The sequence below is a fragment of the Tachyglossus aculeatus genome, chromosome 22, assembly GCF_015852505.1.
Source record: "Tachyglossus aculeatus isolate mTacAcu1 chromosome 22, mTacAcu1.pri, whole genome shotgun sequence".
NCBI classification, from domain to species: Eukaryota; Metazoa; Chordata; class Mammalia; order Monotremata; family Tachyglossidae; genus Tachyglossus; species Tachyglossus aculeatus.
In genome coordinates, this window is record NC_052087.1 from 38,482,962 (window position 1) to 38,506,288 (window position 23,327).

Consider the following 23,327-nt stretch of genomic DNA (forward strand, 5'->3'; position numbering starts at 1 on the left):
ACTATTATTTAAATCTGTTGTCTTGGTTTTGTTCATTGATTATGAGAAATATGGTTAGAACTTTCCTTTGAAACACCAGTAGTCAATTCCATGTTGTGTTGTTTCCCAGAAATGTAGAAAGTTAAACTAATGACTTGTTGCTCCTTTGTGGTGCCTCATCATTATGTTTACCAAGTATTTGGGCAAGTTGCACCATAAACTAGAATTTACTGTGGGGATTAATCCTGGAATTCCAGTATCTCAGGTTGGTGGGGTCAAGATAAAGTCATTAAGACATCTACCTGTATAGACCAGAGCAGTAAGAGTAGGGACAAATATATCCGGATTTAAACACTTTTAAAACTGGTCAAGTGGTCTGGTGCAACCCAACTGAACAACTTTTCAACTTTGGCTAAGAATTTATAATGTACAGATTGTATCAGTAAAATGAAGGCCTTTTAAGCTCCTTTACGATTTTCCCATTTGCCTGAATAGAGGAAGAAAGCCAAAGTATCTGTGAGCCAGGTTTCTCCAGAATATGCCGGGTAGCATTAATTTGTCTCACAAACTTAGAAAGAAAATGCAAAAACAATCAAGAGAATATAAAATATGGTTTTAGATGGCCTTTTGTGCAGAGTGAATTGTTTTTGTAACTTTTTCTAGTCAAAAATGTTCCCTGTAGACTTCGCCTTTTACAGTTGAGTTTTATCTTGGTGTTTTTTCTAAGTTAATGCCAATTTTGGTAGTTAACTGTGGAAAGGAAGGTAGATTTTCAGTTACCAATTAGTGATATTTCCACTGGCCAACAGGAAACCTGGAATAAAGCCTCTGATTTCAATATTCCCTTGTATAAGCAAAAATTGTACCCCTAAATGATGGCTTTTCAATTCTTCAGAATATGTTAGCAGGATTTTTAAACCACCTCAAGTTTTTGAACAATATTTATGATTGTTGTTTTCTACCTGGTTTTTTAAGACCTGTTAATATATTTGAATGGCATTCTGATTTTATCATCATTAACCTCCAGAAAATGAAATTCTTTATTTAGCCCAAAGGAGAAAAGGACCAGTAGACTCTGTGTCCTTTTCCAGCCCATAAAGTGGTGTAGCTTCCAGAGTTGTAACTCTACATTTTTAAAAATCCCCAACATACACTCTAACCATAATGTATGTTGGGGATTTTAAGAACTTTCCCAATTTCTTCCTTCATCTCCCTGTCAGATATTGCCAGTTTTGCCTATTACATGCCCGAATATTTAATGCCATGCCATAAAGTTTGGAATAATGCGGTATTTATCAGAACTGTGTTCCTGGTGGGCCATTTCAGATTGTTGATGGGCTTAGATCTAGGTCCGGAGAATTTTGAAGTGCTTCCACACCATCACATAAAACCTTAGTAATTTACTTTCAACCTAGCTTAGCACCATGTCTTGGTGCTAGCATGTCCTGCCGAAGTCTGCTAATACTTTAACATTGCCAGAGAATTTTCTATTCATAACTGTGCTGTCAGGCTTTAATCCAGTGCTGCAGTTCAAAACCAGAGAATAAAAAAGCGCATGTTCAGAAGGAAGTACTTTTCTGTTCGGCTGCAAGTAGGAGAGATGAATTAATTGGCTGTAAAGTTCAGCGACCTCACTTTTGTCTCTTCACAGGAATAAAACAATTGGTCTTTCCAAATCTGAATATTGTCAGTGTAAATTATTCAGGATGTAGAGGTTTAGTTAACAGCTAAAATGTCAGCCATTTTCCTAAAGAGTCTTTCAGGCCTATCAAACATGGCCGTGAGGCTGCTATGGTGATAGCATTTGATTGGGCAAAAAAAGCTGTTCACATCAGGCCCCGGTTCCTTGTCAGGGCCAGAGGTGAGACAGCAAAGGAAGCAGCTGTCCTTCTTTTGTACCTTTTACTTCCTCTTCCTTCCTCACTCATTCCCTTCCTCTTTTCCTTCCTTCCCTGTTGTTTCTTCCTTCCTTTTCCCCTCAAGGCTCTGCCCCCAAGTTTGCCTCCCGGCTCAAAATGAAAAGTTGGCATCTCTGTGACCCTCAGTTATCCATATTCAGCAAATTACCTTTTGTATTGTTGAGGCTTGAGTTGATTCCTTTGTTCAGTTTAAAAAAAATTATTTTCAATAAATTTGAATTTGTCTTGTGTTGAACACCTTTGTCAGGATCCAGCTTAATATGGAGTAGGTGGCAGTATTCTTAGGTTGTACTTTAAAGAAAAGTCAGAGTTTTTTTTACCCCCAAGTACAATCTGTTCTGCTTTGATGTGTGTTTTCATGATGTGTTTTGGATGGGAGGCTATTGAGCCCATTGTTGGGTAGGGACCGTCGCTATATGTTGCCAACTTGTACTTCCCAAGCGCTTAGTACAGTGATCTGCACACAGTAAGCGCTCAATAAATCCGATTGAAAGAATGAATGAATGGAATCTTCCAGCAATGTACATCTGTCTGGATTCAGTGCAGTGCAGGGTTGAAAGAAAACAGTTTGGCCCATGCGCACAGCATCACACACAATACGAGTACTTCAGTGAGATTTCTCCTTAAAGTGAAGTTCTTTAGGAACACACCCCTGCATTATTGGAAAAGAAATGCAAATTCCATTTTTAAAAATCCCCAAACTGATTATCCTGAGTCTTCGGTTATTCACAACAAGATCAGCAGTCAGGCCCGAATCATTGGAGGAAACACACCCAACATTTGTTCTCCCCATGAGGTGAAACCAATTTGCTCATCTCTGAATCTCATTTCGCTTTGCTGGGAGGGCTTCCCTGAGAGTGTTGCTTTGCCCCTATCCAATCCAAATCATCTTCCTTGGCGTAGTCAGTAAGCCGAGTAAAAACATAAGGAGCCCATGTATTGGTTCCGGGATAATTCTTCCACCGATTCATGATTACCTATAGTTCATTCATTCATTCTGTGTGCAGAGCATTGTTCAGAGCCCTTGAGAAAGTACCATTCAATAATAAACAGTGACATTCCCTGCCCACAATGATTTCACAGTGAGGCGGGGCTGGGTGCTGGGAGGCAGACATCAATACAAATAAATAAAATTACAGATATATGCACAAGTGCTGCAGGCGGGGGGTGAAGAGCAAAGGAAGCAGGCCAGGGTGACGCAGAAGGGAGTGGAAGAGAGGAAAAGGAGGCTTAGTCTGGGAAGGCTTCTTGGAGGAGATGTGCCCTCAGTAGGGCTTTGAAGGAGGGGAAAGTAATTGTCCGAGTTGATGGGGGGTGTTCCAGGCCAGAGGCGGGACGTGGGCCAGGGGTCGATGTCAAGGGGGTTGGTGTCGAGAGAGGTGAGATTGAGCCACAGTGAGAAGGTTAGCACTAGAGAGTGACTTCACGGGCTGGGTTGTAGAAGGAGAGAAGCGAGGTGAGGTAGGAGGGGGCAAGGTGATGAAGTGCTTTAAAGCCAATGATGAGGAGTTTTTGTTTGATATAGAGGTGAGTGGGCAGCCCCTGGAGATTTTTGAAGATGGGGGTAACATGTCCTGAATGTGTTTTAGAAAGATGAGCCGGGCAGCTGAGTGAAGTGTGGACTGGAGTAGGAGTTCTGACTACATTGCTGAAAATACCATACTGCCTTTAGGCAAAGAAAAAAGTATGTTTTGGTGCTTTATTAGCACAGGTATAGGATAGTGGGTTGGGCCAAATAGCCTCTACCTCAGCAATGCATAATTCATAACTCTTCATCTCATTTAATCGTTGCTAAGTTCCCCAAGTGCTTACGTTCTTCAGCTTCAGCTTCCAGATTGTAAAGTGTACTATTTCTTTTCATCTTAAATGGTACACAAGCTCAAAAGGACACACCTGATAGTAAAGATTCACTGTTTGATTTTTCTTTTTTCTGCTACCTACTTTTAACTTGTATTTTGAAAGACAGGATCCTGTTGAATAGTTAATCGAGGTCTTCTGATAAGAGTTGAAAGGAAGTGAAAAATGGTTCAGTAAAGTGGATAGGAGTAGGGCAAAACCAGCTCCCTTCTATCTGGACCCATGAGACTGAGTATCCTCTTGGATAAACAAGCTACCTTGTGTACTATCACTTCTCCCCTTCATCCAGGGTGGTATTTCTCAGCATGCTGTCCACTTAGGTTGCCGAAGAATGTCTTTGTTCACTAGCCTTTCTTGTGATGTAGGGTAGGCGGACCCTTCTCCCTCATTTTATAACATCTCTTCCTTCCCTACCAAAGGGTAGAACAGAGCTGGATATTCTGCTTTACGTAAACTGAGATACATTCTTACATCCAGAAACAGTCATTTTTGAATGGCTTATTTCTGAAATATTTAGTTAGCCATCTCTGTTCCATAAATATTCCTATGTATTTTTTTTTAAACTGAAATTCCAGTAATGAGGGTGATAAGGAATTTAAATAAGGATTGTTTTTATAAAATATTAAGTAATGTTATAGTGTGAATTGCTTTCATTGATGAAGCTGCATGCAGACCCCCTCTACCTTCCCCAACACCTCAGCTGCTATGTCCACACCTAGCACAGCTTTGTATTGTGGTTTGATGTCACAGGAATAGGACTGCTTAAAAATATTTGTGTAAAGTCGCAACTCTTTGCACAAGTTGGCTTTCCTGTTTCAAAATTGGCAATTTCCTGCATGTCTTGTAGTAAAGCTATCTGCCACTGTTTCCCTGTACAAATATGTATGAAGTAAAAATAAAAATTAAAAGCATGCTTCTTGACTGACTAGCTGTTCTGAAATTGCACCCTGTAAATACTTTTCTCTTTCAAATCCTGACTTCAGAGGGAATGAGCTCTCTCTATTCTAAGACACCTTCAGAAATTAAGACTTCCTCTATTCCTTCATCTTCTGAAATTCCTACTGCTGTTCTAACAACATTAGCTGGAGAAAGCAGCAAAGCGTTGAATGACCAGTCTGCTGTATCAAAGGAAGGAAAAGAGTCCAATGCTGCTCTAGAGAGTAAAAAAACAGAATGTTTTCCAGAGCCTGGTGCAGGCTCAGGAACTGGCCCTCCATCTTTTGGATCTTCCGGCTTAGAAGAATCTCCATTTTCTATTGGAACAGATGTTCATTGTAACCGCTCATCTATTCCAACAAGTTTTCCTGAACACACTACCTTTCTTGCAAAGGAAACTGGGGAAGCCGAACAACACATAAACAAGGGCCAAGACTTAAAGACCCAAACAAAGGAACCAACAAAGGATGACAAAGCTGTGTCTGATGATGATGATGCCAAGTTTACTTTGCTAATGGACCAAAAATCACATGATGAGCCATCTAAGACGGGAGGTGTTTATTCACATTCCTCATCCCCGTCGGAAATTGCCAGCGTGACCAATATTGAAAAAGATTCCCCTGAATCACCCTTTGAAGTCATAATTGACAAAGCAGCATTTGACAAAGAGTTTAAGGAGTCTTATAAGGAGAGTACCAATGAATTTGGTAGCTGGGCCATGCATACTGACCGAGAATCATCCACAGACATTCCAGCAAGAGTATTTACATCAAGAAGCCGGGAGGAAGGGCGGTTTCCAACTTCTGCATTGCTCACCCGCCAGTTTTCACGTACAACTGCTGCCCTAGAAGAGGTTTCCAGGTGTGTGAGTGACATGCACAACTTCACAAATGAAATGTTAACCTGGGATTTAGTGCAAGCAAAACAACCCGAAAAGCCTTCCGACAAAGTTACTACGACTTCGGGATTAGTTGTAGACGAGGGTGAGTCAGAAATTCCTGTCATAAATCCTAGAACCTCCCCTCATCAGAAAATTTCAGTATCTTCCAGAGATGGAAGTGGTTCCCTCCCTGAATCAGCGGGTGATCTGGCAGAAGTAGCCCCGATCTGGGAACGTGCCATTGATAAAAAAGCTTCCCCAACCCACCCGGGTGCCACAAAGGAAATACATGTTGAACCTGTTGCTTATAACGTACAGAAAATAGGCAGCATACTTCCAGAGTTACCAGGATCTCAGTTTGAGAAATGTGCATCCGCGGGTCTTGTGGGGGTAGTTCATGTGAAGGAGGCTTTACCTGATGATTCCCTGAAGGGTGATGCAAAGTGGCAGAACTCTGGGCTGGTGGAAATGACAGAAGCCGATAGCTCCGGTGAATCTGATGATACTGTCATAGAAGACGTTGTTGACTCGTCGTTTGAAAGGGAGAAAAAAGAATCTGAGAAGGTTTTATTCCAAACTGCAGATAGGGATGTGATCCAGGGAGAAAAAGTTATGTCTGTTCCAAGTTCTATTATGGAGGCAGATGAGAAGAAAATCAAAGAGTCGAAGAAACCCGAAGACCTTAGAGAGTCTGTTAATGACTTTGAAACTCTACAGGCCAAACCTGCCGTTCTTGAAGGAAGTCCACTCAGTGAGACCACATTTCCAAAAGCATCTGCAGTAAGTACAGCATTTGAAGATGTGAAACAGGTCATTCGTAGAGAACCTGTCCAAACGGAGCAGTCCAAATTTTCTCCAACCAAAATTCAGGTGAAAGAGCTAAGAGAGTTAGCAGCTCCACGGTGCCCAGATTCATTTCATGAAGAAAAATTGGGAGGCTTCATGAGGGAGAGTCCGAATTCTAAGAGAGGAGACTCAACAGAAGTCCTTCTGGGAACACTTCAGGGAGTCGAGATAAAGGAAAGTGCAGCCAAAGCCGAGGTGAATACCTTTGGAGAACCCCTGGGAAGGGGACCAAATTCAAAAACAGCCCTTCCCATGGAAGCGATCCATGAAGGTGAGCCAGATGATATGGAAGTCAGAGGCAAGGACAGCACATTCTCTGTGGAAAGCCAAAGAATAAATGACAGTGGACTCCAGAAATTTCCTGCTGTAGGCACACCAGTGACCTCTCTAGATTTAGAACAGGAACAACTCACAATCAAGGCCCTTAAGGAATTAGGCAAAAGACCAGAACCTCCCCAAGAGATTATAGGAGCCCCACAAGAAAAAGAAAGACTTATGCCAACCTCAACAGATTTGGCCACTTCTGTGTTTGCTGCAGAATCTATTTGGTCAAAGAGCTCACGTGATATCCCAGAACAAACAGATATGAAGGCTACCTCTGGTCCAGACCTTGGGGTTACTAAAGAGCCTTTTGTTCCCAAAGAGGTTACCCAGGTAGAAATGACATCCAACTCTAGCAAGACCGAACTGGTAAATGAGCATGCCCTAACAAGACTTCTGACCGAATTCTCAGGTAAACCTTTTACATTGGAAATACAGTGTGTAATGAGTTTTTCTGTCCTTGTCTTATAATCAACTCTCATCATAACCCCCGTAAGCCATATTGGTAAAAATTAACATCATGTGTTGAACTTAAGTTAGGGGAAGATAGAACCTTGTCGTCAAGATTCACGTTTTACCTTTCCTGTACTTTCACCATTTCTTCGCTAAAATTGGCCTACCTTTCACAAAAATGTAAGCTTCAGGTAATCATTTGCAGGCTTTCTTCTTGGGGTTGCAGATGTCTTTGTTGGTCAGGAAGGTTGCTTCTCAGTTCCACAGAATATTCAGGATTTTCACCCATCCAGACAAGATGTGTCTTAAAAATGGCCATTGTTTCTGCAATGGGCTTTTTAGATTGATTAAAAACAAGGCCCGTGAAGTGCATTCAAGCACCAGAAGGTGAGTCCATCTTAGTAGAAAGGTTAAGCAGAACTTTTTGTTAATGGATCCTGTCCTGGATATAAATTTCATGCAATTATGAAAGAGGGTGGCCTGGTGATTGGGCACTTTTTGTGGAGTGCTTTTAGATAAAACTCAAAAACATACCTCTTCATCCAACTTTGTTTAAAATACTTTTGAAACGATCAGAATAGAGAGAAGTCACATCAGTTTTCATTATTTGTAACCCTTTTTTTAGGTGGTAGCATTTGTTTTAAAAGGGTTGTTTTCCCCATTAATGATTAAATGACAGTGGACTATCTTGAATTCTTCCATTGTTGTATGAGTTGGGGGATTTAAGAAATGAAAGCAATAACATAATCATGGATGCTTATGAGTTTTTTGGTTTGGCTTTAGGGTTTTTTAAAGGGAATGTCTGAACAAAGAATAGGACTAAGATAAACATTTGATACCCTAAAGTCTGTCTAAAACTCAGTGCCAACGACTTTCATGTGGTTTGAAGAGAGCTTTGTTAATATGCAGCCCTCTGGCCAAGGAAACAAGCAATTCAGGTAGCACCTATTGACTTGCTTCTCTTGTATTCAGCAAGCGCTTTTGCCTTCCCCTAAATTTTGAATTCGGCTTCAACCATTCTAACCATTGGTACCTAGCTTCTGACATCTAAGTTGCTGGCACCCAGAGGTGAGGCCAAATTGTTCGTTAGAACAAATGAGGCCCAAGTTCTAGTGTCTTCCTGCCTCTTGGAATTAATGTAACCTTTGTGATGTGTCAAGGGAATCTGGATTAAGAACTCTGATTTCTTATCCAGGTTCAGACTTAATACTTGCTTTGACTTCAGACAAAACAACTTAACCTCACTGCCTCAGCCAGTTCCTTAATTAAAATGAGTCTAATAATTGAGCCCTACCTCATGGGGTCAGCACAGGCAAAACAAAGTAAGGCTGATTATTATTACTTCACAGGCTTGTTGAGTCTTAATTAACAATGGTACCGTGTGAAGAAGTGTAGATGAAAGGAATTATAGAAGAGCTGCTTCTTTATCATTATACAGATTCCATAATTGATGGTTATTGCTAATGCTGTCAAAACATTTTAATGTTTTGTTCTTAGGCCAAGAAACTGGAGGTTATTCCTCTTTGTGTTTAAAGTTGACAAAGGTTTAAATTGCCCAACTTAGTAAAAAACCTAGGGAATATTTCTGGTCTTTGGATCAGGAATGTTAAAAACTGAAGTAATTTGAGCAGCTTGCTGACATCTCTGTATGTTTGATAAATTGTAATATAGGTGCACTCTACCTTGAAAATGTGGTTTTATCATGGGGTACATTTTCCACAAGTTGATATAAATTAGGATCTGTTCCAGAACCTCTGAAAATATATGAAATGCTTTTACTTGTCATGATAAGCCTCACCTATTATTTAATCTTTATTAAGGTAATTCAAAGATAACATCACAATATTAGGTAAATGAAGAGTTATAATTTTCAGTCTTTGCAGGTGTCAGCAGAAATAGAAGCTTAATCTATTGACTGTGATAGTGGTTTTTCAACTTCAGTGAAGAATTCATGCAGTTTGAGTAGACCAGCAGCCTTCTTCTTTTTCTTAATGGTGCTTAATAGCAGGCCAACTCCTTATGAACTCCCCCTCCACACCTTTCAATTCCTCTCTCCATTACGGTCTTCTTCAGTCATACCTATAGGGTCATCTGCTTTCTTGAAAATTGATGTAAAACTTTTTAATCCCAAAATTTCAGTTAGTGGTAGAAAAACCCTAATTTTTCCATCTGTTTTGGCATCTTGCAATGCTACATTGGAGTGTTGAAGTTGGCGTTCATCGGGCGATTCCTCTGAATGAGATACATTTAACTCATTGATAGTTACAGCATCCATTTCCAAAAGAAGTTGCCTCCCCAGTTCACCATCTTGAAAATCTGACACAAACTAGAGTAAATTGTTTCTTTGAGGTGGTTGTAGTAACCAGGGATATACCTGGATCTTAATGACCTTTTTTTCCCCCAAAGTAGGAACATTTTACTGTTATCCTTTCTTAAAAATGATCAGAAAAGTTGATTAGTAGTCATACAATGAGAATAATGAAATATTACAGAAGCCCTTTGCCTTGTGGTTTGATGAGCAAGTCAGTTGGTAGTAGTGTTTATTGAGTACTTACTTTGCGTAGAGGACTTACTTAGTCAATATGAGCCACACCCTCAAGAATGTAAATATTAGCTGGGGAAACACACACTAAAATAAAATCAAATTAGCGGGAAGCAAGAGTTAAAAGTGGGGGGGATGTATATGCAGAAGTCTTCAGTAGTGAAGTGGGGAGGGTAGTTTCATGCAGGAGAGAGGACGTGAGCAAGGGGCTGACCGAGAGACCAGAGCGTGGCAAAGTAAGTTCGTTGGTGTTAGAGGAGCTAAGTGTTGTGGGCTGAATTGCTGCAGGAGAGGGATGAGGTCACACAGTGTGGGGAAAGAACTGATTGAGTGCCTTAGAGCTGAGAAATTTGGAGAGTGCAGTTTGCTGACCAGAGGATTGGGCATCAAGTTTTGAGGAATAGGGAAAAGTCCACAGAAGATGTTTTAGAAAAATTCCTGGGCAGCAGAGTGGAGAGAGGAGAGTTTCTTCGTCAGCAAAGAGGCTGATGCAGTAATCACTTCGGGCTGTGACAAGTGCTTAGACAAGTTTGGTGGCAGTTTGACTTGAGAGGAAGGAGCAGATTCTGGAGATGTGAAGAAAACCAACAGCATTTGGTGAGGTTGTGACTGAGCCTGTATCAGATGATAAAGTTCAAGTGAGCAATTGGATTTGACTCTCTCAACCAAGTGAGCCCCCGCCTTTGTTTCTTTGGTTATCTGAACTTTTCCAGATATTCAAACTAGCCTTGATACAGATAACAATAGTTTGGGTAATCAGAATTCTGTTTTATTTGTAATAAAGCTGGAGTCTCATCCCTCTGATTAAAATGCAGCCACAAATCCTCCAGGTCAAGTTATCATTGCCCTCAAAGGAGCTCTAGAAGAATGAAGGCATTGTAAGCCACTTTAGTAGCACTCTGCAGACCACTAACTAGTATGTCTTCAGTTTAGAGAAGCAGCGTGGCTCAGTGAAAAGAGCATGGACTTTGGAGTAAGAGGTCATGGGTTCAAATTCCGGCTTTACGAATTGTCAGCTCTGTGACTTTGGGCAAGTCACTTAACTTCTCTGTGCCTCAGTTCCCTCATCTGTAAAATGGGGATTAAGATTGTGAGCCCCACGTGGGACAACCTGATCACCTTGTAACCTTCCCAGCACTTAGAACAGTGCTTTGTACATAGTAAGCGCTTAATACATGCCATTATTACTATTATTATTATTCTTATGCACAGGTTCTCATTCTGAAATCTTCATGACAGGACCGAGGCTTGCCCAACTTTTATTTAGGAAAGACTCAGAGTCCGTCATTGGGTTGTCCACACCACCTGTTCTATAGAAGAATTATTTTGTGCTGAATTTCATGGATGGAGGTTTCAGGAAAACAATAATATTTATCCAGCTTACTTTCGAGAGTCATAGCAGTTGGCCTGGGAGTCAGAGGACACCAGGGTTTTAATCCCAGCTCCACCACTTTCCTGCTCTGTGACCTTGGGCAAGTCATCTCACTTCTATGTGCCTCAGTTCCCTCACCTGCCAAATGGGGATTCAGTACCTCTTCTCCTTCCTACTTAAGCTACGAGCTCCGTATGGGACCTGATTATCTTGAGCTACGAGCTCCGTATGGGACCTGATTATCCTGAACCTATCCCAGGGCTTAGTACAGTGCTTGGCACCCAGTAGGCACTTAAAAATACTACAGTTATTATTGTTATGATCGTAAAGCTAGAGTTTGAAACTTAAACCTCATGCATTCTTTCTTCTCCTTGAAGCAGAACTCTCTTAACGGACAACTTAGTAACTCTCCTGACCTGATGGTCTGCAGTCCTCAGTCTCCAAGTTGGGGAATTAGTAACCTTGGGGAGTATTGCTGTCAGAGGAGATATGAGAGTTGGAGGGAAAAGGGAAAATTCAAGTTGCTGACTCACAGGAGAGATAAGGCATCCCACTTACATAATCAAGTCGAAAGTGGAGGTGGGGGCAGTAAGCTTGGTGTGTCTGTTTCAGTCATGGGGGGTTTGGAAGGGCAGAACTTTTTCCCGTTAAATTTTTTCTCCCTGTGTCGTCTTCTCTCCCTCTCCCTCACAGGCAGCATGACCCAGTGAGTAGAGCACAGGCCCGGAAGGAATTGGGTTCTAATCCTGGCTCCCCAACTTTTCTGCTGTGCGACCTTGGGCAAGCTGCTTAACTTCCCTGCACCTCCGTTACCTCATCTGTAAAATGGGGATTAAGACTGTGAGCCCCATGTGGGATGGGGATTGGGTCCATTCTCATTAGCTTGTCTCTACCCCAGGGCTTATAACAGTACATGGCAAATAGTAAGCACTTAACAAATAGCATCATCATCATCCCATCCTCAGCCCCTTCTTTATTATTGCGGTGGGACTTCCAGGGTCTCAGCTGCTGCTGCCATGACTACAACTTCCCTGCCCCTTGTCCCTTCAGGCACACTTTGGCTAGCCTTGGGCCCAAATTCCCCTCCTGGTTCAGGGGTCCTCCTGCACCTGGACCCTGGGGCTTTGCAGAGAGTTGCCAGGTTGTGTGGAGAGGTGGTGGCACCAGCCTTCTCTCCCCATCTGTCCTGGCAAATCCTCAGAAAGCCTTGGATCCCACTCCTCTTCAAGTATCTATTGCTATGTAGGAGGGGAGTAAGGGGACATGGGAATGCAGTCTACCCCCACCTTGCCACTGTACACAGCACAGGGAGTCCAGAGTCCAGTATTCTAAGCTGGCTCAGAGACTTGGCGACTGCCCCAGTTGTCCCTTCTCTAGAAAACAGCCCGGAGCTAATGGTAAGAATGAATTGTTTTCATTTATTTTGAACCTAACCCCTTGCGCCTTCCATTGGTACCTCCTCACCCTGAAGGTGTTTCTGTAGTTTTCTTCCATATAGAAATGCAGTTGATATTTGAAGAAGCTGCCAGTAATGGTAATGTTTACTTTGGCCTTTTGAGTCACCCATGCACCCTCTGAGGCCCAAAGTTTTGACCCATCTCAAGCACACACAAAGACTGTCCTCTGTCATGTTGTCCTATTGTTGCTTTCAGAGCCCAGTGCTGTTCTCAATCCTGCCTCTTTTTTCTTATGTTCCCTATGAAACCTCTGCTTAAAAGGAGCCCTCCTTTCTTGGCTGTAGTGTTCCAGTTCAGGCTTTTGGTTGTCTTTCGGTTTTTAATTGAGACATGGTATTTTAGGAGAGGGTTTTACTGCATTCTTAAATGCGTTCACTATGTCTAGTTTCAGCTCCACCATGCTGCAGTTGTTTTTGTGTCCTACTGTTAGCCATTGTCCTCCCACGCCCCACACAACAAAACCCTTTTGAGGTAAAATACCACTTCAGTGCCAGGAGACCGGCCTCACTTGATGTTGCAGTTCAGTGTGACCCACAGGTGACGCTTATAGAACTGGTCAAGGAATCGGGTGTAGTACTGTCAGGGGGCTCTAGATCCTAAAACCGTAAAGATGTTGGAAGACCTCTAGTTTTTTCTGACCCCTAACGCCATGCTACAGCAAGCTGACCATTTCCCTTAGGTTGTTCTGGCCGCCTTGATACAGTTTTCTTCTAACTTGTCTCATTATGTTGCTGGCTATTGTGCTGACTGGGAAATAGAATTCTGGTTTAGCTCCAGGATGCCAATGAAAAACTTTGGCTTGGGATTATGGTTTCCCTGAAACAAACTGATGCAGCTACTTCATCAAGTGTAACTTCTGTTCATAGGTCCTGGCTGACTCAGTGTGGTTTATAAGGATTTTGCATTGGAAAAGATTCCCAGAAGAGGAAAATATACGTTAACATTGGTGTCTAGGTTTCTTTCTGTAATCCCTGGCCCAAAGCCTGGCTACATACTCTAAACCAAACAGGGGTGAGCCTCCTAAACGTATACCTGCTCTATCAATCAGTCAGTGGTATTTATTGAATACTTACTGTGTGCAAAGTACGGTACGGTACGACAGAGTTGGTAGACGCGTTCCCTGCCCACAACAAGCTTACAGTCTAGAGACTGTACCCCATTTTGATGGGGAATAGATTAGATTAGGCACTCAGAATCTTAAGGAATCAAGCAGTTTCTGCTCGGATTTACCAGTGGCATCAAATGCAGTCTTAAGTTCTGTGAAAACTGATTAGACGTTCTGTTGCTACCCCCTGCATTTCTCCAGTGTCTGATAGGCTGCGGGTATCATGTCTGCTGTCACACCTTTGGTGCCACATTGTGATTTCGGGAATGCCCAGTAAATATTAGTTTGCAGTAGCCAGTTCTGATCAACCCTACCAGGGTCATACCAACCATGGAGAGTCATGAAATGCCTCAGTAGACCTTTCTTCTTGATAACCGTGATTATGGTAGCATTGTTGAGTTCCTGTATCATCTCCTCACTGTTTCTTGTTGCAATTTCTGAAAGCTTTTAAGCAGTATGTCCTCTCCCTCTTGTTGCTGGATTTGATTTGGATTTGACAACTCCCTGTCCGTTCTAACACATTCTTCATGATGTTGTAAACTTCAGTCCTGTCCTTTCTCAGCTGTCTTTGTTCCAGACTGAAGATACCTAAATTTCTTCATTTTGTTCTCTTTTGAAGTCCTCTTCTTCTTTGCAATAGCGCTTAGTACAGTGCTCTGCACACAAGTGCTCAATAAATACGATTGAATGAATGAATAGTAGTATTAATAGTAATATTTATTACTAGTAGGATGAGAAGCAGCGTGGTTTAGTGAATAGATCATGGTCCTGGGAGTCAGAAGGGCCCAGGTTCTAATTCCAACTCCATCATATGTCTGCTGCGTGACCTTAGGTAAATCACTTAAGTTCTCTGGGCTTCAATTACCTCATCTAAAATGGGGATTAAAAATGAGAGCCCCTATGTGGGACAGGGACTCTGTCCAACCTGATTAACTTGTATCTACCCCGGCATTTAGAACAGTGCTTGGCAAATAGTAAACGCTTAACATTTATTCTTATTTATTAAGTGCTTACTGTGTGCAGAGTACTGAATGAAGTACTGGGAAAGAATAGATAGGTGGGAATTAGACACAATCCCTGTCCCGCAGAAGGCTCACAGTGTGTAGTGTTTTCATAGTCCAGGAAGAACTGTTTGTGATAAAGGACAAAGAATTTGATGTGGATGTAGTCTAAAGTTCTTAATGCATTTCAGTCGCTCAGTAAGAAGCAGCGTGACCAAGTGGATAAAGCATGGGCCCAGAAGGACCTTGGTTCTAATCCTGACTCCGCCACTTGTCTGCTGTGTGACCTTAGGCAAGTCACTTCATTTCCTCTGTGCCTCAATTACCTCATCTATAAAATCGGGATTAAGACGGTAAACCCCATGTGGGACAGGGATTGCGTCCAACCCGATTTGCTTGTATCTACCCCAGTGCTTAGTACAGTGCCTGACACATAGCAAGCACTTAACAAATACCATAAAAAAAAATATGAACAGTCGCAATAAAAATAGGGTGCAACCCTGTAAAGGCTTGGCAGATAACCTTCACAAAACCCCAACTGTTTTCCATTTTTTACTGGACTATACTTTGCATACAAGTTAAGTCATCATTGATGTACTTGGCATTTTAAAAATTATTTTGTCTATTTTTTCGTAGTAATCAATGGTATTGAGTGCTTTACTGTGTGCAAAGTATGTGCCAAGCACTTGGGAGAGAATACAATATAGCAAAGTTGGTTGACACATTGGGTTCTAATCCCAGCCCTACCACGTGTCTGCTGTGTGACTTTGGGCAAGTCACTTAACTTCTATTAGCCTCAGTTACCCCATCTGTAAAACAGGGATTAATTCCTACTTCCTCCTACTTCGACTGTGAACCCCATGTGGGGCAAGGACTGTTTCCAACCTGATTAACTTGTATCTACTCCAGCGCTTAGGACAGTACTTGGCACATAGTAAGTACTTAACGTTACCATAGTGTGTGTGTATATTATTGCAGACTCTGTTCAGTTCTGTGTGACGTTGTTTGTGAAGTGGTTATTTTAAATTGTTTGTATGTCAGTTTCCCTCATTGAAGGTACTTAGTACAATGCATTGCAGCCAGTGGCTGCTCAATAAATAGTAATAAAAAATAATAGTAAGTACTTAACATTACCATAGTGTGCATGTATATTATTGCAAACTCTATTCAGTTCTGTGTGACGTTGTTTGTGAAGTGGTTATTTAAATTGTTTGTATGTCAGTTTCCCTCATTGAAGGTACTTAATACAATGCATTCCAGCCAGTGGCTGCTCAATAAATAGTAATAAAAAATAATAGTACTATCATTACAAGTACTATGCTATTTTCTTGTCCTGAATGGTCCTATTTTGTGGACTACTAGAGTATATCGAATTGCCAACATTTAACTAACTCGTGGCCTGGGAATAAGAGGACCTGGGTTCTAATCCCAGCACTGCCACTTGTCTGCTGTTGTGACCTTGGGCAGGTCACTTTGCTTCTGTGCCTCAGTTACCTCATCTGTAAAAAGGGGAGTCAATATTCATTCTCCCTCCTGTTAAACTGTGAGTCCTGTGTGGGACAAAGACTGTGCCTGATCTGCTTATCTTGTGTCTTCCCCAGCACTTAGAACAGTGCTTGACACATAAGTGCTTAAAAAATACCACCATTATTAATAGATGCTGATAAGATGCAGAAAATTAGAGGCTGACATTTCATCACAACTTTAGGAAAGAGATTTGGCCATTTAAAGTTGAGTTTTCAACTTGGTGCACAGCCAGGTTCAAATCCCGGCTCCACCACTTGTCAGCTGTGTGACTTTGGGCAAGTCACTTAACTTTTCTGTGCCTCCGTTACCTCATCTGTAAAATGGGGATTAAGACTGTGAGCCCCTCGTGGGGCAATCTGATCACCTTGTAACCTCCCCAGCGCTTAGAACAGTGCTTTGCACATAGTAAGCGCTTAATAAATACTGTCATTATTATTATTATTATCTTCAGTGTTGAGCTAAGTTAAAAAATGTAGCAGTGCAAGGCCTAGAGCCTAGATTTGTATGCTATAAATTATCTCACCCTGGTCCAAGCATTTCTTTTTTTGCTTAAAAATCTCTCCTCCAAACTGCAGCTTAGTTCACTTTACTAGGTGAATGATATGTCCGACTTGAGTCAGCAAGTAGCTAAGAAATGAAAGAAATGAACTGAATGGACCCTAATTGCATCAACTGTAGCATTTATAAACTGTGACGTCCCATTTTCTTTTACCCCGCATGTTCAGTATTTTCGCTAACTCCTGTGTGAAACCAAATGAAAAGTTCCCACTCAGTTTCAACTTGCCGGGCCACCCAAGGTTGTCAACTCTGTGGTCAATGCTGTTTTGTGCTCTGTGTTTTGTAAGCTTAAGATTGAGTATAGAAGGGTGGTGGGGTTGTTATAATGGGTAGAAACTATTTTTTTTCCACAGGTCTGAAGGGAAAGCTGGTTTGAAAAGGGTTCCTACAGATTTCTTTTGGGCCACTGCCAGCTTTTCCAGAGCAGAGAGCATGAGGGACCATATTTCACAGTAGCGGCATTGTGCTCGCTCTTGGTCAATGCACTGCTCTGTGCCATTTTGAGGGGGATTGATTTGGCTGGGGACAGATATGTAGCAAAGCAGTCGGTTAACCCATTTTAGCACCTACACAAAGTTTAATCAGAGGTCAAAATATCATCAGATTAAGGCTAGTCTTCATATATTTTCAGTTTAATCGAGGAGATCTAGTTTTGCCAGATCGGCAACTTTTCCCCTTGTCTGAAGGATTCAGTCCTCAGGGAGGCAACTGCTCATTTTTCATTTCATTGATGGACTTTTCACTTTGCAGTTATTTAAAGCCTATCTTGTTTATTTGAAATCAAGGTCATAATTATGGTATTTGTTGAGTGAGCCAGCAAAGCCTAGTGGAGAGAACCCGGGCCTGGGAGTCCAAAGGACCTGGGTGCTAATCCTGGCTACTCCACTTATCTGCTGTGCAACCTTGAGCGAGTCATTTCACTTCTCTGGGCTTCAGTTACCTCATCTGTGAAATGGGGATTAAGACTAGGAGCCCCATGTGGGACAGGGACTGTGTCCAACTTGATCAGCTTGTATCTACCCCAGCACTTGGGACAGTTTTTGACTCATAGTAAGTACTTAACAAATACAATTATTATTACTATTATGTGCCAGGTGCTGAGGTGGATGCAAGTTCATCAGATCAAACACAGGTCTTGACCCACAAGGAGCAGGTTCCTTCAGAAAATGATAATGACACAGTTGCTAACGAACTTTTGTATCCATGTCTGTATTTAACAGAAGGAGCTTGAGAATCTGGGGTTGTGTTTGGTTTTTTTGTTTGTTTTCAGCTTGTTAGATAACTGCAGAACATTGATTTTTCTTCCATTCCTAATTCATTTTCAAATAGAGACATTAAAAAACCTATTCCACCACAGCGATGTGAGCCTCTCTTCTCTTCCTCCCTGCCCCCACCTCCAACAGCCCTCCAGCACTCGTGTACATCTCTGTAATTTATTTATGATTCTGTCTCCCCCTTAAAACTGTAAGTTCATTGTGGGCAGGGAAATGTGTTTGATTGTTATATTTTACTCTCCAAGAGCTTAGTACAGTGCTCTGTACACCATAAGTGCTCAATAAATAGGATTGATTGACTTTGCCAGCCCTCTGGGAATGACTGACTGTAATTGGTGTCTTTCCAAGAGTCCCCCTTCAGAGCCATTGTAAAATAAGCAGCAGGGGGGTTAGCTTTGGGGTTTACCATTACCACTAGAGATGTGCTCAATCCCTGCAAACAGAGTACTAGAAGTGACTTCCTATTGTGAAGAAAAGGCAGGTCCAAACCAACCCTAATGGGGTGTTACCCCATTAATCAAAACACTGTTTAAGACCGTTTATTTGATGAACTTGATATGGAATTAGAAGTAGTGAGGTGGTGGAGAGCCAAATGTTTGGGGAAAGCTTCATGAACAGTGCTCAGCGCTTAGAACAGTGCGTTGCACGTAGTAAGTGCTTAATAAATGCCATTATTATTATTATTATATAGCATGATTTTGGTTCTATGGGGAAGCCCTGTGCCTGGGCATTAAAATAGTTTGCTTTGTGACTCTGGAGGAGCATGGGCATACAAGACTTAGGTCGTGGTGACTCCCTGAGGGTTGAAGATGTTGACTAGGAGAGCACTGATTTAAATATTTTGAAGTGCACTTTTTTAAAAACAAAATTTAACTTCTGTAATACCTACATGTCGGGTTGTGAAACCTAGTAGAAGATAAAGAAGCAGTATAGCCTAGTGGATAGAGCACCAGCCTGGGAGTCAAAAGGACCTGGGTCCTAATCCCCGCTCTGCCACTTGTCTGCTGTGTGACATTGGGCAAGTCACTTCACTTCTCTGGGGCTCAGTTACCTCATCTGTGAAGTGGGGATTAAGACTGTGAGCCCCATGTGGTAAGTTGGATTCTGTCCAACGTGATTAGCTTGTATCTACCCCAGTGCTTAGTACAGTGCCTGGCACATAGGAAGCGCTTAACAAATACCAGAATTTTTTTTAAAAAGATACCCCACTACAGGAACTTTGGCTGCCGATTTCCTATCGAGGTAAGTCCATCCCTCCCTGCTCTTAGAGTAGGTTCTTTATGGCTATCCTGCCTCCCCTTCCCTCATGTTGAGATCCCCCGCCTCCTCCCTAATAATAATAATAATTATTATTATTATTTGTTAAGTGCTTACTATGTGCCAGGCACTGTACTAAGCACTGGGGGAGATACAAGTTAATCAGGTTGGACACAGTCCCTGTCCCTCACAGAGCTCACAGTCTTAATCCCCATTTTACAGAGGAGGTAACAGGCCCAGAGAAGTGAAGTGCCTTGCCCAAGGTCACACAGCAGGCATGTGGCAGAGCTAGGATTAGAACCCGGGTCCTTCTGATTCGCCAGCCCATGCTCTCCCCACTAGGCCAGGCTCCAGTTCTTCCTGAACCTCATCTCAAGCACCCCCTGCACTCCCTTTCCAGTCACCAGGCTGGCCCAGACCCTTTCTTTCCTTTATTTCACCAGATAATAATAATAATGGTATTTATTAAGCGCTTACTATGCACCAGTGCTGGAGTAGATATAAGCAAATTGGGTTGGACACAGTCCCTGTCCCACCTGGGACTCATCGTCTCAATCCCCATTTTACAGATGAGGTCACTAAGGCCCAGAGAAGTGAAGTAAATCACGGCTAACCGCTTAAGGTCTCTATGCCTCCATCTTCTCATATGTAAAATGAGGGTAAAAATACCAGTTCTCCCCTTTCCTTGGGCTGAAAGCAGAGGACCGTATCCAGTCTTCACTAACCATCTTGCCAAATCTGACAGCCTCTACAGCAGACAAATGATGGAGGCAGTATTAGAACCCATGACCTTCTGACTCCCAAGCCCATGATCTTTCCACAGTGCATGCTGCTCCCACCACTTCCCCCTCCCCAGCTCCCCATTCCAGGCCTGCAGACTCTGCCTCTGGGGACTACTGAAGCTGAGGGCAGTGGGGATGGAATGGGGAGGGATTGAGGGCAGTTTAAAAAAAGAAACAATTTGGACCAGCCCAGCAGGAGGGGAAGGATTGAATTTAGAGTTCAATAGATGGAGGGTGACAGGAAAGATGTAAACCACTCTTCTAAGAGTGGGGTGAGATTTACCCAAACACTGAGGTCAAGTGCAAATCACTTCCTCAGGAAGTGATGATTTCTGCCAGTCTGTCGTGGAATCCTGAAAGAGACTTTGATATCTCTTTAGTAAAAAGTTCAGTATCTAAAACCTATTGCTGATTGAGTAATTGATGTTTCAATTAGGGCATTGATTTTTTTTTGCCTCCCTCAAAAGAGAGCTTTAAGCAAACAAAATTAGCGCGTCAAATATAGCATTCTAAATTGGGAGATCTTCCTCTGGAATGACTAACACCTCAGAATAGTTAGATGACTTCAGAGGCTGCTGATACAATTAGTTTGGGGGTCCGAGGTTGAGGGGGAAGTATTGTGTTTTTTGCTAAAGAGTGGTTGAAGTTATGTGTGTAACTTGCTAAAGCTGGCATCCTTTTGCTATTCTCTTATATGCCACTGTTCTCCATCCTGTGATAGCAAATTAAAAAGGGTCAAATGTTCGTGAGTCATCTCCATTGGGAATCTTAAGTCGTTGTTGGAAGTGAGCAGAGGGATTCAGAGTAGTAATGAGGTGATTACAGTGGCAACATTAGCAAGAAGGGGGTGACTGAGACGGCTTTAAAATGTTGTTTTTGAAGCTGAGTACTCTGGAGTAAAAAACCCAGGAGTTCCCTTAATGTTACCTTGACTGTACACCTGTAGGGGCTCCTTCTAAAACTCACCGATAAGCAGCAAAATAACCATCAGTCTCAGGCAACTTCCTCTTCAGTTGACCTCTAGTCCTGGTTCTCCTTTATTTTCCCCTTAATTATTTGAGTGCTACCTGAGGTGGAAATGCTGCCCAGAAGGGAAAACACTGTGAGGGCTGGATACTTCTCTGCTGGATTTAGAATATGTCCTGGCTCTGCCAACCAACTAGCTGTCAATCCCAAATCTTTTTAGGCCTAGTTCCTGATCTGTAGTATATGTGTATGGTTGAATCTGTTCCCTAGCTTCCTCTCCGGGAGAAAATGACATGTGGTATATGCGAAGTGCTTTTGAGCTACTTAGAAAGAAGGCACTTATTGTTGATTGACTAAATAAATCCAATTATAAAAGACAAAGACTCAGCAAAGATTGATTTAGTTCATCATTCAGTCAAAATGCCACACTCCAGATGCTGCCAACTTGCTCTGCTGTTTTGCGTTCAGGTAGCTTATTGACTCCCCTGCATATATACATTGCATTTAGGATTATTCCTTTCAAAGTGATTTTTTTTTGTCATTGTTGATGGCTGATAAAAGCAATTCTTGATTTAGCTTTTAAAATGAAATGCTGAAATTGAGCACTTTATTGGCCTGGACTGTCTTTGGGGAGCGAGGGTTGGGGGGAGAGAGAGGGAGGAAGGGCGGGGGAGAGAGAGAGAGCACATGCGTGTATGTGTGTGTGTCTGTTGGTGTCTAGGATCCTTCAGAATAATACTGCTCAGTTTTGTAGTCAGATTAAATGTACAGAAGATCTGCGAACCTTAGAAGAAAAGCAGTAAATCTGGTTTCAGGGTGTCCTGCTTATTTATAGCGATGGTTGATGCCTCAGTGTTCCTGCCAAAGTGCCTTTTTATTTCGATATTGCAACTGACACTTTGTTAGGATACAACATATAGTTAAAGTGCGTCTTAATGCCTCTGACACAAATGTATGTGCTGAAGAAATGCTTGAGGTATTCCATGTAAAGGAAAACTGAAATGAGTAATATTCACAAGGTAACAATGAGATGAAATGTTTCAACAGCATCTGTCATTACTTGGCAATGCTTGTTGAGATCTTTGGAATGACTTCTCTTTGTTAGAATTGGTCAGACAAATAGCTAGTTTTAAGGTAGAAAAAGTTGGCTTGTTCTCAGTGGGCATCTTCCAGACGTTTATTATTGGTACATACAGTGTTCCTCTGGAGAGTCTTGACGGCCTCCATGGGGGGCTGTCAAACAGGAAACCATTCAATTTCAAAATTTTAGCTGCCAGCGGTGGCAGGATTGGTACCAAATAAATCAAAAGGAGCTAGGCAAGGGCAGTTTCATATTTCAGGTGACATGGGGAATCACCCAGAGCACAAGACCATTGCTTTTGCAATGTTGGATGGCCCGCCGACACCTCAAATTAAATGTGGCCAAAACTGAACTCCTTATCTTCCCACCTAAACCCTGTCCTCCGTGTGTCTTTCCCATCACTGTAGACAACACCACTAGCCTCCCTTCTTCACAAGCCCATAACTTGAGTGTTGTCCTCGACTCACCTTTCTCATTCCACCCACATATTCAGTCTGTCACCAAATCCCGTCAGTTCTACCTTCACAACATGGCTAAAATTCCTCTCCATCCAAACTGCAACCATAGTGATCCAAACACTTAGCCTGTTCCGCCTTGATTACTGCATCTCTGTCCTTGCTGACCTCCTGGCCGCCTGTCTCTCCACACTCCAATTCCTACTTCACTCTGCTGCACGAATCATTTATCAGCAAAAACCTTCAGTTCATGTGTCCCCGCTTTTCAAGAATATTCAGTGGTGGCCCATCCACCTCCACATCAAATTCCTTCCCATTGGCATTAAAACACTCAATCAGCTCGCCCCATCCTGTCTCACCTCACTGATCTCCTTTTACCACCCAGCCCGCACATTCTGCTCCTCTAGCGCCTGCTTACTCACTGTGCCCCAATCTTATCTATATCACCACCGACCCCTTTCTCACATCCTCCCCCTAACCCGGAACTCCCTCCCCCTCCATATAAACCACCTTCAAAGCATTACTAAAGTCACATCTCTAAGAGGGCTTCCTCAATTAACTCCCCTCTTCCCCGTCTCACTCTCCCTTCTGCATCATCTATGCACTTCAATCTGTAATCTTTGGACCGTTGATATTCGCCCCAACCCCACAGCACTAAGGTGCGTATCTTTAAATTATATATTGTAAATGACTTATTTATTCATAGTAATGTCTGTCTCCCCCTCTAGTTTGTAAGCTGCTTCTGGGCAGGGAATGTGC

The 23,327-nt window shown here is 42.3% G+C and overlaps 1 protein-coding gene across 5 annotated transcripts in view; it reads left to right on the plus strand.

Moving 5' to 3' along the window:
- The window catches only part of RTN3 (reticulon 3), a 56,674-nt gene that overhangs the window by 18,786 nt on the left and 14,561 nt on the right, over nt 1–23,327 (plus strand). The window contains exon 3 of one of the 5 annotated variants that reach the window (XM_038764068.1): nt 4,739–7,150. The exons of 2 other annotated variants lie outside the window; for them this stretch is intronic. In XM_038764068.1, coding sequence (XP_038619996.1) covers nt 4,739–7,150 — 2,412 coding nt within the window. Of the gene's footprint in view, nt 1–4,738; nt 7,151–8,424; nt 8,514–11,797; nt 11,812–23,327 lie in introns of those variants that run through there. 2 more of the 5 variants (XM_038764072.1, XM_038764073.1) reach the window with 2 other exon arrangements.